This window comes from Octopus sinensis, linkage group LG13 (genome assembly GCF_006345805.1).
Source record: "Octopus sinensis linkage group LG13, ASM634580v1, whole genome shotgun sequence".
Lineage (NCBI taxonomy): Eukaryota > Metazoa > Mollusca > Cephalopoda > Octopoda > Octopodidae > Octopus > Octopus sinensis.
The window spans coordinates 1232273-1249785 of record NC_043009.1 but is presented as its reverse complement, the minus strand read 5'-3'; the positions used below and the strand labels follow the sequence as shown (position 1 = coordinate 1249785).

At 36.8% G+C, this 17513-nt stretch overlaps 1 protein-coding gene across 39 annotated transcripts in view; it reads left to right on the top strand.

Moving 5' to 3' along the window:
- LOC115218249 (neuroblast differentiation-associated protein AHNAK) overlaps positions 1 to 17513 on the top strand; it is a 500913-nt gene that overhangs the window by 414818 nt on the left and 68582 nt on the right. For all 39 annotated transcript variants that reach the window (XM_036508132.1, XM_036508129.1, XM_036508124.1 and 36 more), the window contains one exon: positions 583 to 631. In XM_036508132.1, coding sequence (XP_036364025.1) covers positions 583 to 631 — 49 coding nt within the window. The remainder of the gene's footprint in view (positions 1 to 582; positions 632 to 17513) is intronic.

The window sequence follows — 17513 nt, the reverse complement described above, 5'->3', positions numbered from 1 at the left end:
CAAAGAATGGTTTAAATTACAAGCATTTTTTTTTTTATTCCTTCATTCCATTTATTTATTGATGCTTTTGTCAGGAAGAAGAGACAGTGCCCATGAACTTTGCAGATTTTCCTAGATTGGTGCGATGGATGCCTGGCTTAAATGTATATGTGTTAATGCCTGTAGGAAAGAAGGAGTTAAAAAAAAAAGGAAGAAAACATCAGTAGCCAGGGAATTCTAGAGGGTTGACATTCTGCAGTCTCGGGGTTAATGGGGGGGGGGGATTGGTAGTGCTGAACATCTACAGGATGGAGGTTGTAGTGTGTCAGTTTGCAAGCCATTACCAGTCGGTTGAAGGATCATATTTTGAAGGTGATTTCAAAGGTGGTTTCCAGTGGACTGGATTTTCTACGGCCTCTTTGGTGGGTGTACTGGTCTTGGATCAGACTCGCCACTGGGTCTATCTACTTCACAGCAAAGTAAGTCAAATGTACCAAAGTAAAATTACTTATAGTTCTTCTCTGCTTTAATACCTCGTCAAAAGAAATCTGTAATGATGTTTTTTTGTAACTAAGTCATGTTTATAATTATTTTCTATTTCAGCAATGGCTTTCATTGGAAAAAAGAATTTCGAAGCAGATTAAAGATAAAAGTAAGTTAATTTCATTTATCAAATTGAGTTAACGATCTGCTTAAGTAACTACAGTAATTACACGGAAAAGTGATGTGAAATAAGAAACAGTGCCCCAGCATGGCCACAGCTCCTGAGCTGAAACTAGATAAAATAAAAAATAAAAATAAATAACTGAATAAGGAATTAGCATTTTTACATCTTTATTTTTCTTCTGTATCTTTTAGCTTTACACTTTGCATATTCTTTGTACTATTTATCTTATGTACTGATCATGTTTTAAATTGTTTCTATGCACATTTTCCCTGCCAAACGACTAAATATGTTCATGATGAAGTTGCAACTATAGGTTAACTTGGGTGATATAATGATAATTTTTGACATGTATCTCTTAAATGTTACCTGCATTGAAATGCAAATATAACAGATTGTGACGTGTTTTAAAGATGCATGGAACCTGTTTTACAAACAAATCTATTTAAATTTGTGTGCATTGATAGATGGTATATCTGTTGCATCTGCTTAGCTTAGAAGGAACATTACTGATCAAAGATTCAGATAAAGTTTTAGTAGTTTTAACTCCTGAACCAAGAAATCTGAATTCAGCAACTGATTTTGGGTGTCTGGGGATTGTGTTCATTCCATTGTAATAAGCTGATTGATTATTTTTTTCTTTTCTACTAGTAGTTAAGTGTTTTTATTCGTTACTTTTTCTGTAAAATCTGGATTTGTGTACCCCCTGGGAGTGATGGAGACTTGTTTACAACTTGTGACTGGTTCTAGCTCATTGGAGTCAAATTCCTTAACTGTTTCGATGATTTAAGATTCAAACTTCATAATTGGCATTGTGGTGGTCATTGTAGGGGGCTTATTGGTTGTTCTGGACTCTGTCTGGTGAAGAGATGTTGGTATTATGCTCATCCCATGACTGATGGCAAAAAATCAGTTTATATGTCCAGTCCTTATCCGACCCTTCACCAGTCAACCCTCATCTAATGCTGCCTTAGCCATATTGCTTAAGTACTGGCCGCTAGTGCAATCTTAAATATTCATTGAAACACCTGTAGCACTATTACTATTGTTGCCACTACTAATAATATTAATCCTATGTGAGGATGTATATTTCCTTTTTTAAAAAAAAAAAGGCAAAACAATAAAAGAAACTAGATATTGTTACAAATAAATATAGCAAAATAAATTAACAAATATACTGAAATGTTGTTTGTTCTTATCTGAAAAGAATTCAAATTAGCTGTGATAAAAAAAAATATCTTCCCTCAAAATGAAATGTGTTTATATTTTCTTTAATCTGGGTTATTTAAATCTGAGGTCAATCAAGATCTGGCATTTTTATATATCTGTCTATATTTTATTCTGATTCAAGAATGTATTTCCACTCCCCATTTCTGTCTGGTCCATCATTCATATCTTACCCACTCTCTCTATTTCTACTCCTCCCGTCTTCCTTTCTCTGCTGTGCTCTTACAATTAAACAACACACCTAGTTCTCAATTAACAAACTGTCATAAATTCCTTCCTCTCCAGATTCTAAAATAATACTGCGATGCTGAATTTAGTTTTGTTTTCCTATAGAGGTTCGTGATTAACTAAAGTAGGCTTGGCCATTTATGCCCAGTTTCTGGTAAACCTAAGTCTATAACTGAGAACCTTTTCCTTGTTCACATTACATGGACAGCCATTCATTTCATCTCTTCTCATAAACTGTGGCCTTGCATCTATGAAAAAGAAAACAAAACAAATCCAGTTTACTCTAAACCTGGTCTAATATTACAATCTTTACTACAATCACCAAATTACCTCTACAAAGCAGAGTTCATTTTCTTTGCTCCTCTCATCTTGTTGGTGAGTCCTATAATTTACTGGGTTGTGAGACATCACTGAAGATTTGGTCTTTGTATTTTCTCCCTAGGAAAAGTTAGCTTAATTGAGATCATTCTTCTCCAAGCTATTTTCACATAAGTTGCATTATGAATGAAACACTTGTCACTGTAGCAGTGTTGCTGCTTTAAGCTGTGGGCTCTTCCTACTTTGTAATATCCATATAAAGGGTAATAGACCTCCTTTGGTCATGAATGACCATGGGATTGCACCTAGAAATGTCTCCAAGGTACAAGTACAGGCAAGGTTATTTATGGAAGACCAGTAGTTGCCCATGTATACCGGCCTCCTCTCTCCACGCCACCAATGTTATCCAAGGGAAAGGCAAAGGCCAGTACAGCTTGGCACGAGTGACGTTGCAACTCGTTTCTACAGCTGAGTGAACTGGAGCAACGTGAAATATAGCATCTTGCTCAAGAACACAGCACACTGCCTGATCGGGGAATCGAACTTGCTACCTCATGATTGTGAGTCCAATACTCTAACCATTGAACTATGCACCTTCACAGATAAAATGACGCAAACTGGGTGGATTTCTTGAGACTTAAATTTTTTCACTACTATCATAATGCAGTGTTGAGTGACAGAGAATGATTGTGGCAGTCTAATAACCAATCACCTCTACAACCTGATGGGCTTTACAACTTTACAATTCAGATTTCTTTGTCAAATCTATTATTTTTTTACTCTTTTATTTGTTTCAGTCATTTGACTGCAGCCATGTTGGAGAACAGTCTTAAAGGATTTTTTAATCAAAGAAATTGACCCCAGGACTTATTCTATCAACCTCTTTTGCCAAACCACTAAGTTACGGGGATGTAAACACGCCAACATCGGTTGTCAAGTGATGGTGGAGGGATACACATAGACACACACACACAGCTATATACGATGGGCTTCTTTCAGTTTCTGTCTTCCAAATCCACTCACAAGGTTTTGGTTGGCCCAAGGCTATAGTAGAAGACACTTGCCCAAGGTGCCACGCAATAGGACTGAAATCAGAACCATGTCATTGGGAAGCAAAGCTTCTTACCACTGGTTCACATTGTTTTGAATTAATTACACATTAGCTGGAAGCTTCAAAATTTCAATGTTGTGTTTGTATATTTTTAGAGTGACATTGTAGGGTAGGTGCAAGATGTTGGATCTGGTCAGTTTTAACACAAAACAGGCAGGATATTTGGGCCAGATATGGCCAGATGAAATGCTAAAACTTCAAACTAGTACTAACAAAGAAAACTACCAAGTTTATTGCTCAACCCGTTAGATATAAAAGCTGAATTTCTCTCAAATCACACCATGCTTTAGCTACACTGAAAATAAGATGTGATAGTCGAGGCTGGAACGTATTTTGATCGTAAGTTTGCTCAGTGAGAGCTGAGCTGACCTGGAACTGAGCAACTATATAGTCTGTGCATTGTTGTTGAATGGAAAATTGATCTGATCAACAATAAAATTTTGAAAGTAATCAATGTTACAGATGGATGTGGATGTGGTGGTGGTGGTGGTGGTGGTGGTGGTGGTGGTGGTGGTGGTGGTGGTGGTGGTGGTGGTGGAGGTAAAGAAGTAAAGGTTAACACTGTTGGGTTTCATGAGAAGTTAGGTGTTGTAGTACTTTACAAACTGACATATGTTGTGTATTCAACTGATCTGACCTGATATGTGTGCCCTGGGAGTTAAGTGAGAGTAGACAGTAGTAGTAGTAGTGGTGGTGGTTTTATATCATGAGAGGCAAGCCATTATAATGTGGTAATATAGTCTTTGCAAATAATTTGGAAGTTGGAATATTTCTAGACTAGTCCGCATCACTCTGTAAGGAGCATAGAGCCAATTTCCCAAATTCTCTGGCATATATATATATATATATATATATGTGTGTGTGTGTGTATGTATTCCTTCCTTCCTTCCTTCTTGGATGGGACTCCAGTCTATCGCAGGATTACTCATTTTTATCAGCTGAGTGGGTTGGCTTAACAAAAAAAAAAATGTTTTCCTTGGTCCAGAAATTGAAACCACAATCTTACACTCACGAGTCCAACACCCTAAACCACTAAGCCATATATATGTCTCCACAATATCTGTGTTTTATCCAAAGTTCTGAAGACTGTAGCCGTCTCTCACTTGCAATGTCATTCATATTCCAGCAAAGTGTTGTACCTCGTGAAGCTTAACAAAATCTAGAGAACATTTCAGGGTGGAAGCAATTTGGGAATATCGGAGAAGCAATTTGGGAATATCGGAGAAGCAATTTGGGAATATCGGAGAAGCAATTTGGGAATATCGGAGAAGCAATTCCTGAGACTCGGTTTTCAATGTTGTGACAGCTTTTATAATAATTTCTCATATTGGCACAAGGCCAGAAATGTGTAGGGAGGAAGGAGGAGGGTTCAGTGTATGAATAGTATTTATTTTATTGACTGAAAGGATGAAAGCCAGTTAACTCCAGTGAGATTTGAACTGGAAACACAGACAGATAAGAACTATTTACTGTAATGTGTGTGTGTGTGTGTGTTATGCTTTAGTGCTAATGGTAGTGCTGATGATGATGATATTTTTGGGAAAGACACGAAATTTATTCCACCTACGCAAAACTTGGATATCATCCTTGCTTGTGGTTAAGAAGCTAGCTTTTCAACCACATGGTTTTGGGTTCATCCCCAAAGCACAGTACCTTGGGCAAGTGTCTTCTATAACCCCCGGCCAACCAATGCCTTTTGAGTGGACATGGTAAATGAAAACTATGTGGAAACTTCTGTGTGTGTGTGTGTGTTTGTCCTCCCACCAGTACTTGACAAATGTTGGTTTGTTTTCATTCTCATAACTTAGCAGTCTAGAAGAGACTGATGGAATGAATACCAGACTTACAATAAGTACTGAGATTGGTTTCTTTGACTACAGCCTTCAAGACAGTGCCCCCAGATTGGTCACAATCCAATGACTGAAAGCAGTAAAAGCTAAAAAAATTCAGTTTTTCATTGCTGCCATGGATGGTATGATATTTGTGAGAGAATTTGGTTTTCTGGACCTCTTTCTTATTTCCTACACTTAATCCCTCAACAATGGGACAGCATAGAATTAGCTGTAAATCTAAATCAGTTGTACATTAAGTCTGGATCTTCAATCCAGAACAAAATTTTTGGTTTTTCTGAAGTCTATTCTTGACCCCAGTAGTGCGGATAGACACTTGGACACTCACCCTTAAGATTACTTCTATGTTTGTTTTGTTTCACATCTCAACAACTTGATTGATTGCTAAATATCACAACAACAAACTGTTCCACTAAATGCAACTGCGGATTCGCAAAGTAATTTTTTTGCTGCTGTTATCTGACGTTGAGTAGCTTCAGCCTATCCTCTTCAAGCATTTGTAAACGGGCTGTGAGGTTGCTGATCAAGTAAACCCACCTGACCAGCATTCCAGATATGTTACACTCACTGTGCCATGTATTGCTTTTGACATGAGAACAGGAGTTGGTTTAGAAACATTATAATGTATTGCTCTTGTTGTTTGGTGACTTAGCTCTGTGTTTGTGTGTGTGCATCCATGCAGGAAGGTTTGAGAAATTTTGCTCAGGCTGGAAACACTATCAAAAGAAAAGTAAAACTAGCTGTATTTAAATGCTATATCTTTGTCGACTGTGGTTTTTATCACTTTATGGTTCATCAGACAATGAGAATAGGTTTCAAATCTTACACCCCATGTATGATTCGTTTTTAATTCTACCATAACTGAAAATATATATCACACAAAGACAGAGTGGCCGAGGGATAACAGAGTAAGGATTATTTCTTATTTGTAAGAAACATACCATAGACATAATTTAGGGTATTTGTATATTTAGGGCAGTGAAATGGCTGGTACGGTAGTGTTGGACTAAAATCTTTGCACCATTTACTTACATCTCTCTACATTCGGGTTTCAAATCACATTGAAGTCTTCTACTTTGCTTTGTGTCTAGTCTTTTACAGGGTTAATTCATTGATTCCTCTACTCTGCCAAAATTGGTGACCTTGTGCCAAAGTTGGAAAGCTTTTTTGCATGGTTAGGGACTTTATGTGTCGACTTTTGTGTGTTCGAATCCTAGGATCAGATTTTTTCTCTTTCATCCTTTCTTTGTCTCTCCCTTCTTCTCTAGACCTTGTCATTTATGAAAAGCAAAATCCATTGTATCATTCTTCATTGTCACCGACTTCCCATCTATCAATTCCCTCTGTGGTTACGTTTAGCTGTTGTTATAACTATTTTATAAACTTCATAATAAGTAAACAAAAAAAAAATAAATAAATATAATGTATTCTATGCATCTTTTTCTTTAAAATTCTTTAATTTCTTATCCTGCCATATATTATGAAAAATATCTCTCTTTTGTAATAGCTTTTGTAGTAGGGGATGGTGTGTTTGAATAACTACTTTTATTTCTATTTATGCCGGTGAGAGGTATAACTTGTTTCAATTTAAACTTATTTTGATTTTAGGAAAAGTTTTCTTTTTAACCTCTCCATCATTTACTATTTCTATTCCCACTTACTCACCCACAGCATAAGACGGGGGAGAAATTGTAAGGGAATGAGGGGCAGGGGGTGCAGTTGATTCAGTTATTTCTACCTTTTAGTGTCTTAGAAAGAAAATAAATTTCAAACTTTGTGGCTAAGAAATTCACTTTGCAACTTCATGGCACCTTGAAAAAGTGTCTTGTGCTACAGCTTTGAATTTACTAATATCATGTGAATTGATATCCTAAAACCAAGGTACCACATAAAATGCTTTGGTGTTGGTGCTATGTAAAAAGTACCCGTAGACTCTGTAGAGTGGTTGGCATTAGGAAGGGCATCCAGCTGTAGAAATCAAGCTAAAACAGGCTATGGAATTTGGTGCAGCTCCTGGCTTTGCTAGTTCCTGTCAAGCTGTCCAACTCTTGCCAGCTTGGAAAACAGACGTTAAATGATGATGATACGAATGGAATTTGGTCGCAGAAGCTCATCATATATAGACAGACAAACAGATATTGATATATAAGCAAAAATGAGCTAAGAGAAATTACTCAGTGGCCTGTGGCATGTACTTGGACAGCATAGATAAATACAGGTATATCAAATACTATCATCATCATTTAACATCCATTGTCCATGCTGGCATGGGTTGGATGTTTGACCAGGGCTGGTAAGCTGAGGGGACTGTACCAAACTGCAGTTTGATTTGGTATGGTTTCTATGGTTGGATGCCCTTCCTAATGCCAACCACTCTGAAAGTGTAATGGGTGCATTTACATGCCACTGGCACAGGTGCCAATTGTGTGACACCAGTGTCTGCCACAACTATGATTCCACTTGGCTTGATGGGTCTTCTACTGAGGCACAGCATAATGCCAAGGTTCTCAGTCATTTGTCCTTGCCTCCGTGGGGCCCAGCATTCGAAAGGTGCTTTTTATGAGCCACCAGCACAGGTGCCAGTTACATGACACCAGCATTGGCCAAATTACCTCCATGAGACCCAACATGCAAAAGAGGCTTTTTATGTGCCACCAGCATGGGTGCTAGTTATGAAACACCTGCATTGGCTACATTACCTCCGTGACGCCCAAAGCATGGAAGGTGCTTTTTTTCGTGCTAGTCACACGATCCCAGTATCAGCCACATTGCTTCCATGAGGCCCAACACACAGAAGGTGCTTTTTATTTGCTAATTACACAACACTAGCATCAGTCACATTGCCCCCGTGAGGCCCAATGCATGAAAGGTGCTTTTTACATGACACTGGTATTGCCATGACTACAATTATGCTTGGCTTGACAGGCCTTCTCAAGCAACTATACAACATGAATTCTTGATTTATTAAAATTATCTCCGCCTCTGGAGGATGTGTCATTATTACCAGATGATTATTAAAACCGGCTCCATTTGAGGAGGGGAGATAATCTTAAGAATCAAGAATCCTCCAAAGTTGACATGCCATTAAGAAAAGGATACACACATCCATGTCTTTGTTTGTTTACACAGGTCTAAAAACCAGTGTTTTGGATTTTGTTGTCTTTTTCGTCATGTAACTTAGAGGTTTAACAATTAAATAAGTACTGGCTTTCATATGGTTTGACTTAGAACCTTTGAAAGCAGTGCCCCAGCATGGCCAAAGTCCAGTGACTCACACCTGTAAAAGCAGAGAAATATAGAAGAATAAATCCAGCCTAGAAATGTGAATTATTGTTAGTGCCTGGCTTACATTCTGCACATTCTCCATGTCAGGTATAGACACAAAAGGTTTTTGATAAACTTGCTTGGTTACCTGACCCGAGCGAGATAGCCGAAAGCTTCTTTCTTTTTCTTTTTTTTTCTTTGCTCTTATTTGTTACTTCTAAAGGATCTTGAAGACTTGGAGTGGGCGAGGAATGAGTTATTCTGATCGTTATTTGAGTGGGATTGATAAGAACAGTAGCAGGAGTATAACTAGTATCTGAATGTGAAGGAGATGTGATTAATGGGTCGGTATGTTAAGAGGCCCATCATGACTCACATTAATTGAATGGGTTTGATTCTGTGTGTGTGTGCTTGATTGCTTTTAAGATTTGAATTTGCACTCTCTTCTTTTCCCCATTTCTTTAATGTTTCTTTTCTTCCCTTTTCTTTTAAGCTATTTTTCTATAGATTTTTTTTCTTTCTTACATTTTTGTTATTAATTATTTGTTTTAACTTGAAATTTTTATTTTTCAGAAAATAGTTTAGGGCTGGATTTTCTGGATTTTGGGTTTTTTACTAAAAAACCAGATATGGGTAAAGGTAAAAAAAACCCACACAAATAGCTAATTAGATATTGGTGTTGTTTTAATTGTAGTAGTTAATAGTATCCTCAGCACAATTAAAAGTGAGATTTATCTACAACTGCTTAATTCCCGGTTTTGTAATTTATTCTACATCCCTGTTACCTACTGCAGCACAATTTATCTTCTCTCTTCATTGTGTTAGGTTTAGTGCAGTGTTTACCAGTTCCCAGCCAAAGTTGTGCAAGAAGTCGCTTGAGGCTTCATTAGAAATAGTGACATATCATTTAATTATTTGCAGATGTATTTCTGAGTCATTTTTATATTTAATTCTATATTTGTAATCTTATTTATTATATATGTACATAGGTGCAGGCATGGCTCTGTGGTTGATAAGTTTGCTTTCCAACTGTGTGGCCACAGGTTCAGTCCCAGTGTGCCACTTTGGGAAAGTGCCGCCTTTTATAACCCTTGAGCCAACTAAAACCTTGGAACAGAAAGAATAACTCTTGTATTTATTTTCTTATAAAGACAGTCAGCTGACATTAGCTGGTCCAAATGCTGGTCTAAATGCTTTGCACCATTTCATTTGTCCTTATGCTCTGAATTCAAATTCCACCAAAGTCAACTTTGTCTTTCATCCTTTCAGAGTTAATAAAATAAGTAACAGTCAAGCACTGGCATCAATTCAATCAACTTAGTCCCTCCCCCAGAATTGCTGGCCTTGTGCCAAAATTTGAAACTATTATTATTATTCTTATTACAATTATTATTATAAAGCCAGCCAACTGGCACAATCGTTAGCATGCTACTCAAAATGCTTTGTACCATTTCATCTGTCCTTACATTCTGAGTTCAAATTCCACTAAGGTCAACTTTGCCGTTCATCCTCTCAGGGTTGATATAACAAGTAGTAGTTAAGCAGTGGGGTTGATGTGCTTGACTTGCCCTTTCTCTTTCCAAATTTCAAGCCTTGTGTCTATGTTGTTTGTTCTTTCTCAAGCCATGCCTGGCTCATAAGGGCTGGTTTCCCAGTTTTGTTGGTATATAGGTTCCCCACCTGGACAGGACACCAGTCCGTCACAGATGAACTGCAAGATGTAGGACGAAAGAGTGAGAGAAAGTTATGGTGAAAGAGTAAGCAGAAATTTGCCATTACCTTCTGCCGGAGCCGTGTGGGGCTTAGGTGTTTCACTCTTAAACACACACCTTGCCCAGTCTGAGATTCGAACCCACAACCCCTCAAATGTGCATCCACTGCTCTAAGCACTAGACCGTGTGACTCCACCGTGTGTCTATAGTAGAAAGAATTATTATTATTAAGGTGGCAAGCTGGCAGAATCTTTAGCACGCCAGGCAAAATGCTTTGTGGCTTTTCGTCGATCTTTGTGTTCTGAGTTCAGATTCTGCCATGGTTGACTTACTTTGTCTTTCATCCTTTCAGGGTCAATAAAATAAGTACCAGTTGAACACTGGGGTCGATGTAATCGACCCATCCCCTCCCTCAGAATTGCTGCCCTTGTGGCAAAATTTGAAACCATTTTTGTTAGTATTATGTTCTAAATTTATATGAAACTGCCAACAAGCACTTGGCATTACTCAGGTTCATAAATTAAAGCTAATACTTTAGTCTCTCTTCATCTTTAGAAATCAACCACTTCTTGTAGCTGATTGCTTTCACGATGCAGAATGCTCTATGTAATGTCTCACATATATTTCAGATAAAAACTGTTGGTGACACAGTAGTAGTACAGTGAATGTAAAAAAAAGTTTTAGAAATGTTTTAGGAGTGGCTGTGTTGTAAGTAGCTTGCTTAACAACCACATGGTTCCAGGTTCAGTCCCACTGCGTGGCACCTTGGGCAAGTGTCTTCTACTATAACCTCAGGCTGACCAAAGCCTTGTGAGTAGATTTGGTAGACAGAAACTGAAAGAAGCCCATTGTATAGGTATATATATATATTTGTGTGTGTGTGCGTGTGTATATGTTTGTGTGTCTGTGTTTGTTCTCCCCCAACATCGCTTGACAACTGATGCTGGTGTGTTTACATCCCCGTAACTTAGCGATTCAGCAAAAGAGGCCGATAGAATAAGTACTAGGTTTACAAAGAATAAGTCCTGGGGTTGATTTGCTCAACTAAAGGCGGTGCTCCAGCATGGCCACAGTCACATGACTGAAACAAAGAAAAGAGTAAAAAAAGAGTAATAATACTAATTTTGAAAATGTTATTCAAATAAAGGGACTAATATATGAGAAATAAAAGTTTAAAAATGTGTGAAACAATACCCCAGTCTCTTTTTGAGTAAACAAATAATGTTTTTGTATTTCAAGGAGGTCATTATGTTACTAACCCAAAAAGCAAAGCAAAATAAGGAAATTCTGCTACACATGCTAAGTAACAATAATCACTCAGTATATTGGAAAATCAAAAACAAAAAAAAAACTATAATTATATTTTATTTAAAAATAAGCTCTCTGCTTTATGTTTTTAGTAATTGTTTTCCTGTTCACCAATCCCTAGATAAACACGGAACAGATTTGATTCAAGTGGACATCTCTATATAGCTTGCAGGGTTTTAGGGGTAGCATTCAGATTACTGTCAAATGTAATGTTTATGTAATTCACATTGTTTTGAATTAAATCCTGCATTATCTCGTAGCTTTGAGATTTCTATGGTGTTATTGTTTAGTTTTACAATGACATTGTAGGGTCAGTGTGAGCAGCTGGATCTGGCTGGTTTAAATGCTAAGGGGTTTAACAATGTACATAATTGAGAACCAGTATAATTTACATAGGCATAGTTTGGTATTTTAGATCTTGGAAAATTATTTTAATTATTTTTAATACCTGATATCAAGATCCACTCAGATAAGACATTAGTTCAACTATGACTGGTGGAAATAAAGTTTACATATATAGGCTCTATCCCAAATGTTTATTTACAGACTAAATAAGCTTTTTTATTTACTTAGCATATTTTGTGTGTAAATAAATGATGTATTAACTGCTAATATTTTAATATAATCAATATTAAATTTGAATAATGTAAAATGGTTTCATATTGGTTTTTCCATTTTGGCACAAGGCCAGCAGTTTGAGGTAAATCAATTTCATTGACCCCAGTAATCAACTTGTACTTATTTTATCGACCCTCAAAAGGATTACAGCAAAGTTGACCTCAGTGGAATTTGAACTCTGTAAAGCCAGGCAAAATTCTACTAAGCATTTTGCCCAGTGTGCTGACCATTCTGCCAGCTTTGAACTGTGTTTCATATCAAAAAGTAAATAGTAGCACATTATTATCCCAGCACTAAGAGGTGTGTAGTTGAATTCCTGTTAGTAGATTTGTTGTAAAGAGGTCTTGGTCTCAAATTATTCACAAGTTTTTAGCATGTGTGTGTATGAAAAAATCCAAGTATCCCACAAGCCATAAATTATCATTGGGTCACCATAGGCTAAAGCTACAAGAAATGAAGTGGTTCAACTGGGTATTTGAGCCTTCAGTTTACAGGCAGATCTTCACAGTTTACCACCTTACTGCAGTGCTTGTATGTATATGTGTTTGTATATTTGTAAATAACAATTTGAGAACTCATTATAACTAGTCGGATGAGATTCAAGCCGTACAACTTTTGCTAAGCCAGATTAATATACCAGTGAGTGAGTTTTTTTCTCTCAGACCTCACATGGGTTACCTGAAACACTCATGCCTATGCAACACTTTTGTCCTTTTTGTAGCAGATGTAATGTCATCATTATATAAATATAACTTTTTCTAAAATTTTGTAACCATGTTTAGGGTCTGACTCAGTGAATTTGAAGTTTCCTTCCTTTCTCTTCGTATACATGTTGCACTTTGTACTGCATTGGTTATTAAAGTACTTTTTTAGTGGTGTGACCAAAGTCATCAAAAGCTCTCTTTGATATTTATTGTTGGTAAAGATTCTAAATTATATGCAAATGTTGCAACAGATTTTTACCTATTTAAATAATTACAAAAATAAAAATTATTGCTTTTCTAATTATTAATTTCATATCAGGTTAATTAGTACCCTCCCTCTTTTTTTTTTTTTTTTTGACCATATTTCAAACAAAATACACTGTGTTCCTCAGTTATTTTTGAAAAGAATCAAGTATTTTGTTACATTTAGTCATATAACTTAAACATTTATGCCTTTATTGAGATAATGTTTGTAACAAAATGTAGCTAAAAGCTCTTGCGTACATCTGTGATAGATTTTAATTGCAATACGAACACTTTAAAGTGAGAGATTTTGATTCATAGAATCTTTTTAATCCTTCTAAACTGAATCTGTCTGAAACCAACCTTGGTTCTATGGCACAAGTTTCTTGTTTTCTCACAGTCTACTAAATTAAAACATCCCATCAGAATTTTATGTAAATTTAAATTCCAAACACTGGCTTAATAAATCTAATTAGTTTACTAAATTCCTTATTTTTTAAATTAATTGAAGCAAAGGCAATATATTTCAATAAAAAATATGTTAACAAAAGAGCTAAATGCTTGCCTCTCTCTAAAACAGAATTTAGGATCTGACAATTAAAACTGGAATTTTTCTATTTTTTTTTTTAAGTCAGCAATGCAGAGAAATTGTCGTTATTCTGAAAACCAAAATTGTAAAAACAAATAGATGATTTGTTTAAAAATATATTTTCCAGTTTCATTTCGCTATTAGTGTTTCCAGTGGGAGTTACAAAGTAGGTTTGTTACTTCCATTTCCCCATTCTCAGGAAATGATGTAAATAGGATTGAACTGAACAGTGCTCTTACTTGTCTGGCAGCTTGGAAAGACAGATTTAAAACTAGTGTTAAGACACAGGCATGGCCTTGTGGTTAAGGAACTTACTTCCCAACCATGTAATATCAGGTTTAGTCATACTGTATGGCTCGGCTCCTTGGGCAAGTATCTTCTATTATAGCCCCCATGCCAAAACCTTTCGAATGGACTTGGTAGATGGAAAGTCCCCTTCATACATCACTGTCATACAAGCAATGTTGTTCTTTTCTAGTCTTCCACGAAAACTGTGTCTGGTCATGGGAAGGAAATATTACCTTGTTTGGAAACAAGTGAAGGTTGGCACAGGAAAGGCATCCAACCATAGAAAATCTTCCTCAGCTTTTTCCAGCTGACCCATGCAAGCATGGAAAAGTGGACATAAAACGTTGATAATATATTAAAGCTGACAATTCATTCTTTTATTGCTCTGATTTTCTCACTTTCAAGCTTCCTTCCATTCTGTTGGCCAAAAGCAAGAAAACTTGGAGTAACAAAGAAATGAATTATCAACTTCAGCAGAGTGAATAAATATACTCTACTACATGATTTGAGTACTAAGTGAAGACACATGGCTCAGTGGTTAGTGTTGGGCTCACAATCATGAGGTAGGGAGTTCAATTCCCAGATCGGGCTGTGTGTTGTGTTCTTGAGCAAGACACTTAATTTCATGTTGCTCCTGTTCACTCAGCTGTAGAAATGAGTTGCGACATCACCGGTGCAAAGCTGTATCGGCCCCTTTGCCTTTCCCTTGGATAACATCAGTGGCAAGGAGAGAGCAGGCTGGTATGCATGGGAGACTGCTGGTTTTCCATGAACAACCTTGCCTGGACTTGTGCCTCGAAGGGGAACTTTGTAGGTGCAATCCCATGGTCATTCATGACTGAAGGGGTTTGAGTACCCCTACTTCTATTTGTACATTCAGACATGTGTGGTATATGTAATGCAAATTAATTGTAGGATTTCGTCACTTATTCGTAAACATTGTTCTCCATTGCCTGACCCTTCAGCATTCAGATTATTCTCTCAAATGCAATGCTTTTTCATTCACATTGTTTTTAATTAATCATGTATTATCTCATAGCTTAGAAATTTGGACAATGTCACAGTATATTTTTAGAATGGCATTGAATGGTAGGTGTGATAGGCTGGATCTGGTTGGTTAGGACATAAATACAAGTAGCATATTTGGACCAAATATGGCCCGTTTCAAATGCTAAAGGGCTAAAACTGCCTCTCATGCTCCACACACACTGCTTATTCCCTTCTGAAAAAGATTTTTTTTTCCAACTAATCTTCATAAATATGGTTACTGTTGTTTCTAAAGTTCATAATTCGAAACTCCTTCTGTTGTCTATTTATGAGTAGAATATATTTGTTAGATGTTAAAAAAACTTGAATTTAATTTCATGTTATAATTTAGTTTGTGTGTGTGTGTTTAAGTAGCGTGTTGTGTGTGTGTTTGTATGCATCCATAGTGTGTGCCTTTGACTATAGCTCCAGGCCAACTGAAGCCCCGTGAGTGGATTTAGTAGACAGAAACTGAAAGAAACTTATTGTATATGTGTGTATGTGTGTGTTACTGTCATGCAAGTGGCATCCTTCATTTCCAGTCTTCCATTAAAACATATCTGGCCCCAAGGAAATGTTACCTTACTTGGAAAGAGGTGAGGGTTGGCAGCAGGATGGACATCCAGCTGTAAAAGATCTGCCTTGTCAAATTCCATTTGATCCATGCAAGCATGATAAAGTGGGCATTAAATGTATGTGGCAGGGTATCTGTGTGTGTGTATGTATATAGAGAGAGAGGGGGGGAGAGAGAGACATGTGTGCACTTGAGATTTTGCATTCACTTGTTGAGGTTAAAATCTATGTTTAAAAATCAATACATTTCTGAAGTATTTTGTTTCAAATATTTTTTCCTGAAAGTGCTTTGCTAACTCTAAAGTCACTGCTACTTCAACTTTCATTTCTTCAGAAATGTTCTGTGGGAAATGCAATTTTCCAATTTGCTTTGATTCATTAAATAAAAACACTTTTGCGTTGCAAAGGTTAATAATATCTTGGCAGAAAAAAATATCTAAAACAACCCCATTTGAACATTGTGTTTTTAGATCACTTGCCATTGGATAAAAAAAAGAAAAGAAAAACCAGTAACATGTGTGTGTGTGTGTGTGTGTGTGTATGTTTATATGTATGTATCTGTTTGCCTGTCTATTTTGTGTGGGGAGACAGTTCTTAACATATTTAGTTTCTAAGTTCATGACTCTTGGGTTCTCTGGTTACTGCATGAGATGTCTTTCTGTCTCTGAAGCATAATTATTTAATTAAAATTCTACGTACCTCAATTAGGCTATTTTGCTGGGGATAGCTTCATCTTATATGGAATGTGATCTGCAGTAAATAGATAGGTACCCTTCCTGTATACGAGTGGGTGGTCTGATGTCATTTAAGCTAAATGTGACCGAAAAATGTTCTGTTAAAATGTTACTGAATTCAACTAAATACTCAACTACTTCTGAGACCCTGGAGGGGCACAAAGATATTGATCTCTCTCTTTCTCTCTCTCAACAGAGATGCTTGTTCATCAGTCTCTTGCACACAAGTGTAGTGCACAAACTGTCACAAATGTGTTGTCAGGGACCAGTATTATCTCCCTGTATCAGAGCAGGCAAAATGTTAGATGAACTCAATCAGTAGTATACAGAAAACTACATTCAGCTGTGAATATTGTCTCTTTATATTAGCAGGTCCTAAAAATGTTGGCACATAGCTTTTGTCTCAGTTTTAATGATGAGAAGGAGATATTTAAGAGATGTCAGATAAATTGGTTAATCAAATATTTTGTCTCAAACAAGTTTCTTCACCTGCTTATCAGGATACTAGTTTCTAAATTTTAGTCCTCAGAACAAATTTGCCATTTTCTAATTACTGTTGCCTACTTCAGTTTAAAACTTAGAAGGAAGCCTATGTATAGTTACTCATCCTGCTAGAAATAACAAGCAAGTTCTCTTAAATTACACCTTACTTTCTTAGAAAATATCATTGGCTAATATACCAGACATGCTGGTCAGAACTGAAATGCCTTAAGGTGGCAAGCTGGCAGAAATGTTAGCAGTATTTCGTCTGTCTTTACGTTTGGAGTTCAAATCTGCCATGGTCGACTTTGCCTTTCATCCTTTCAGGGTCGATCTAATCAACTGGCCCCCTCCCTGCCAAATTTAGAGTCTTGTGCCTAGAGTAGAAAAGAACTGCAATGCCTTTGATCATGGGTCTGCTTGATCCAGGGTTAACTCACTTTCTGTCACTGTGACAAAACTGTCCCTTTTTGTCCTAGTTAGTTCTGTGTTCCTCCATGGACACAGGCATAGATATGTAGTTAAGAATTTTTCTTTGTAACTACATTGTTTCAGGTTCAGTCCCACTGCATGGCACCTTAGGTGTCTTCTACTATG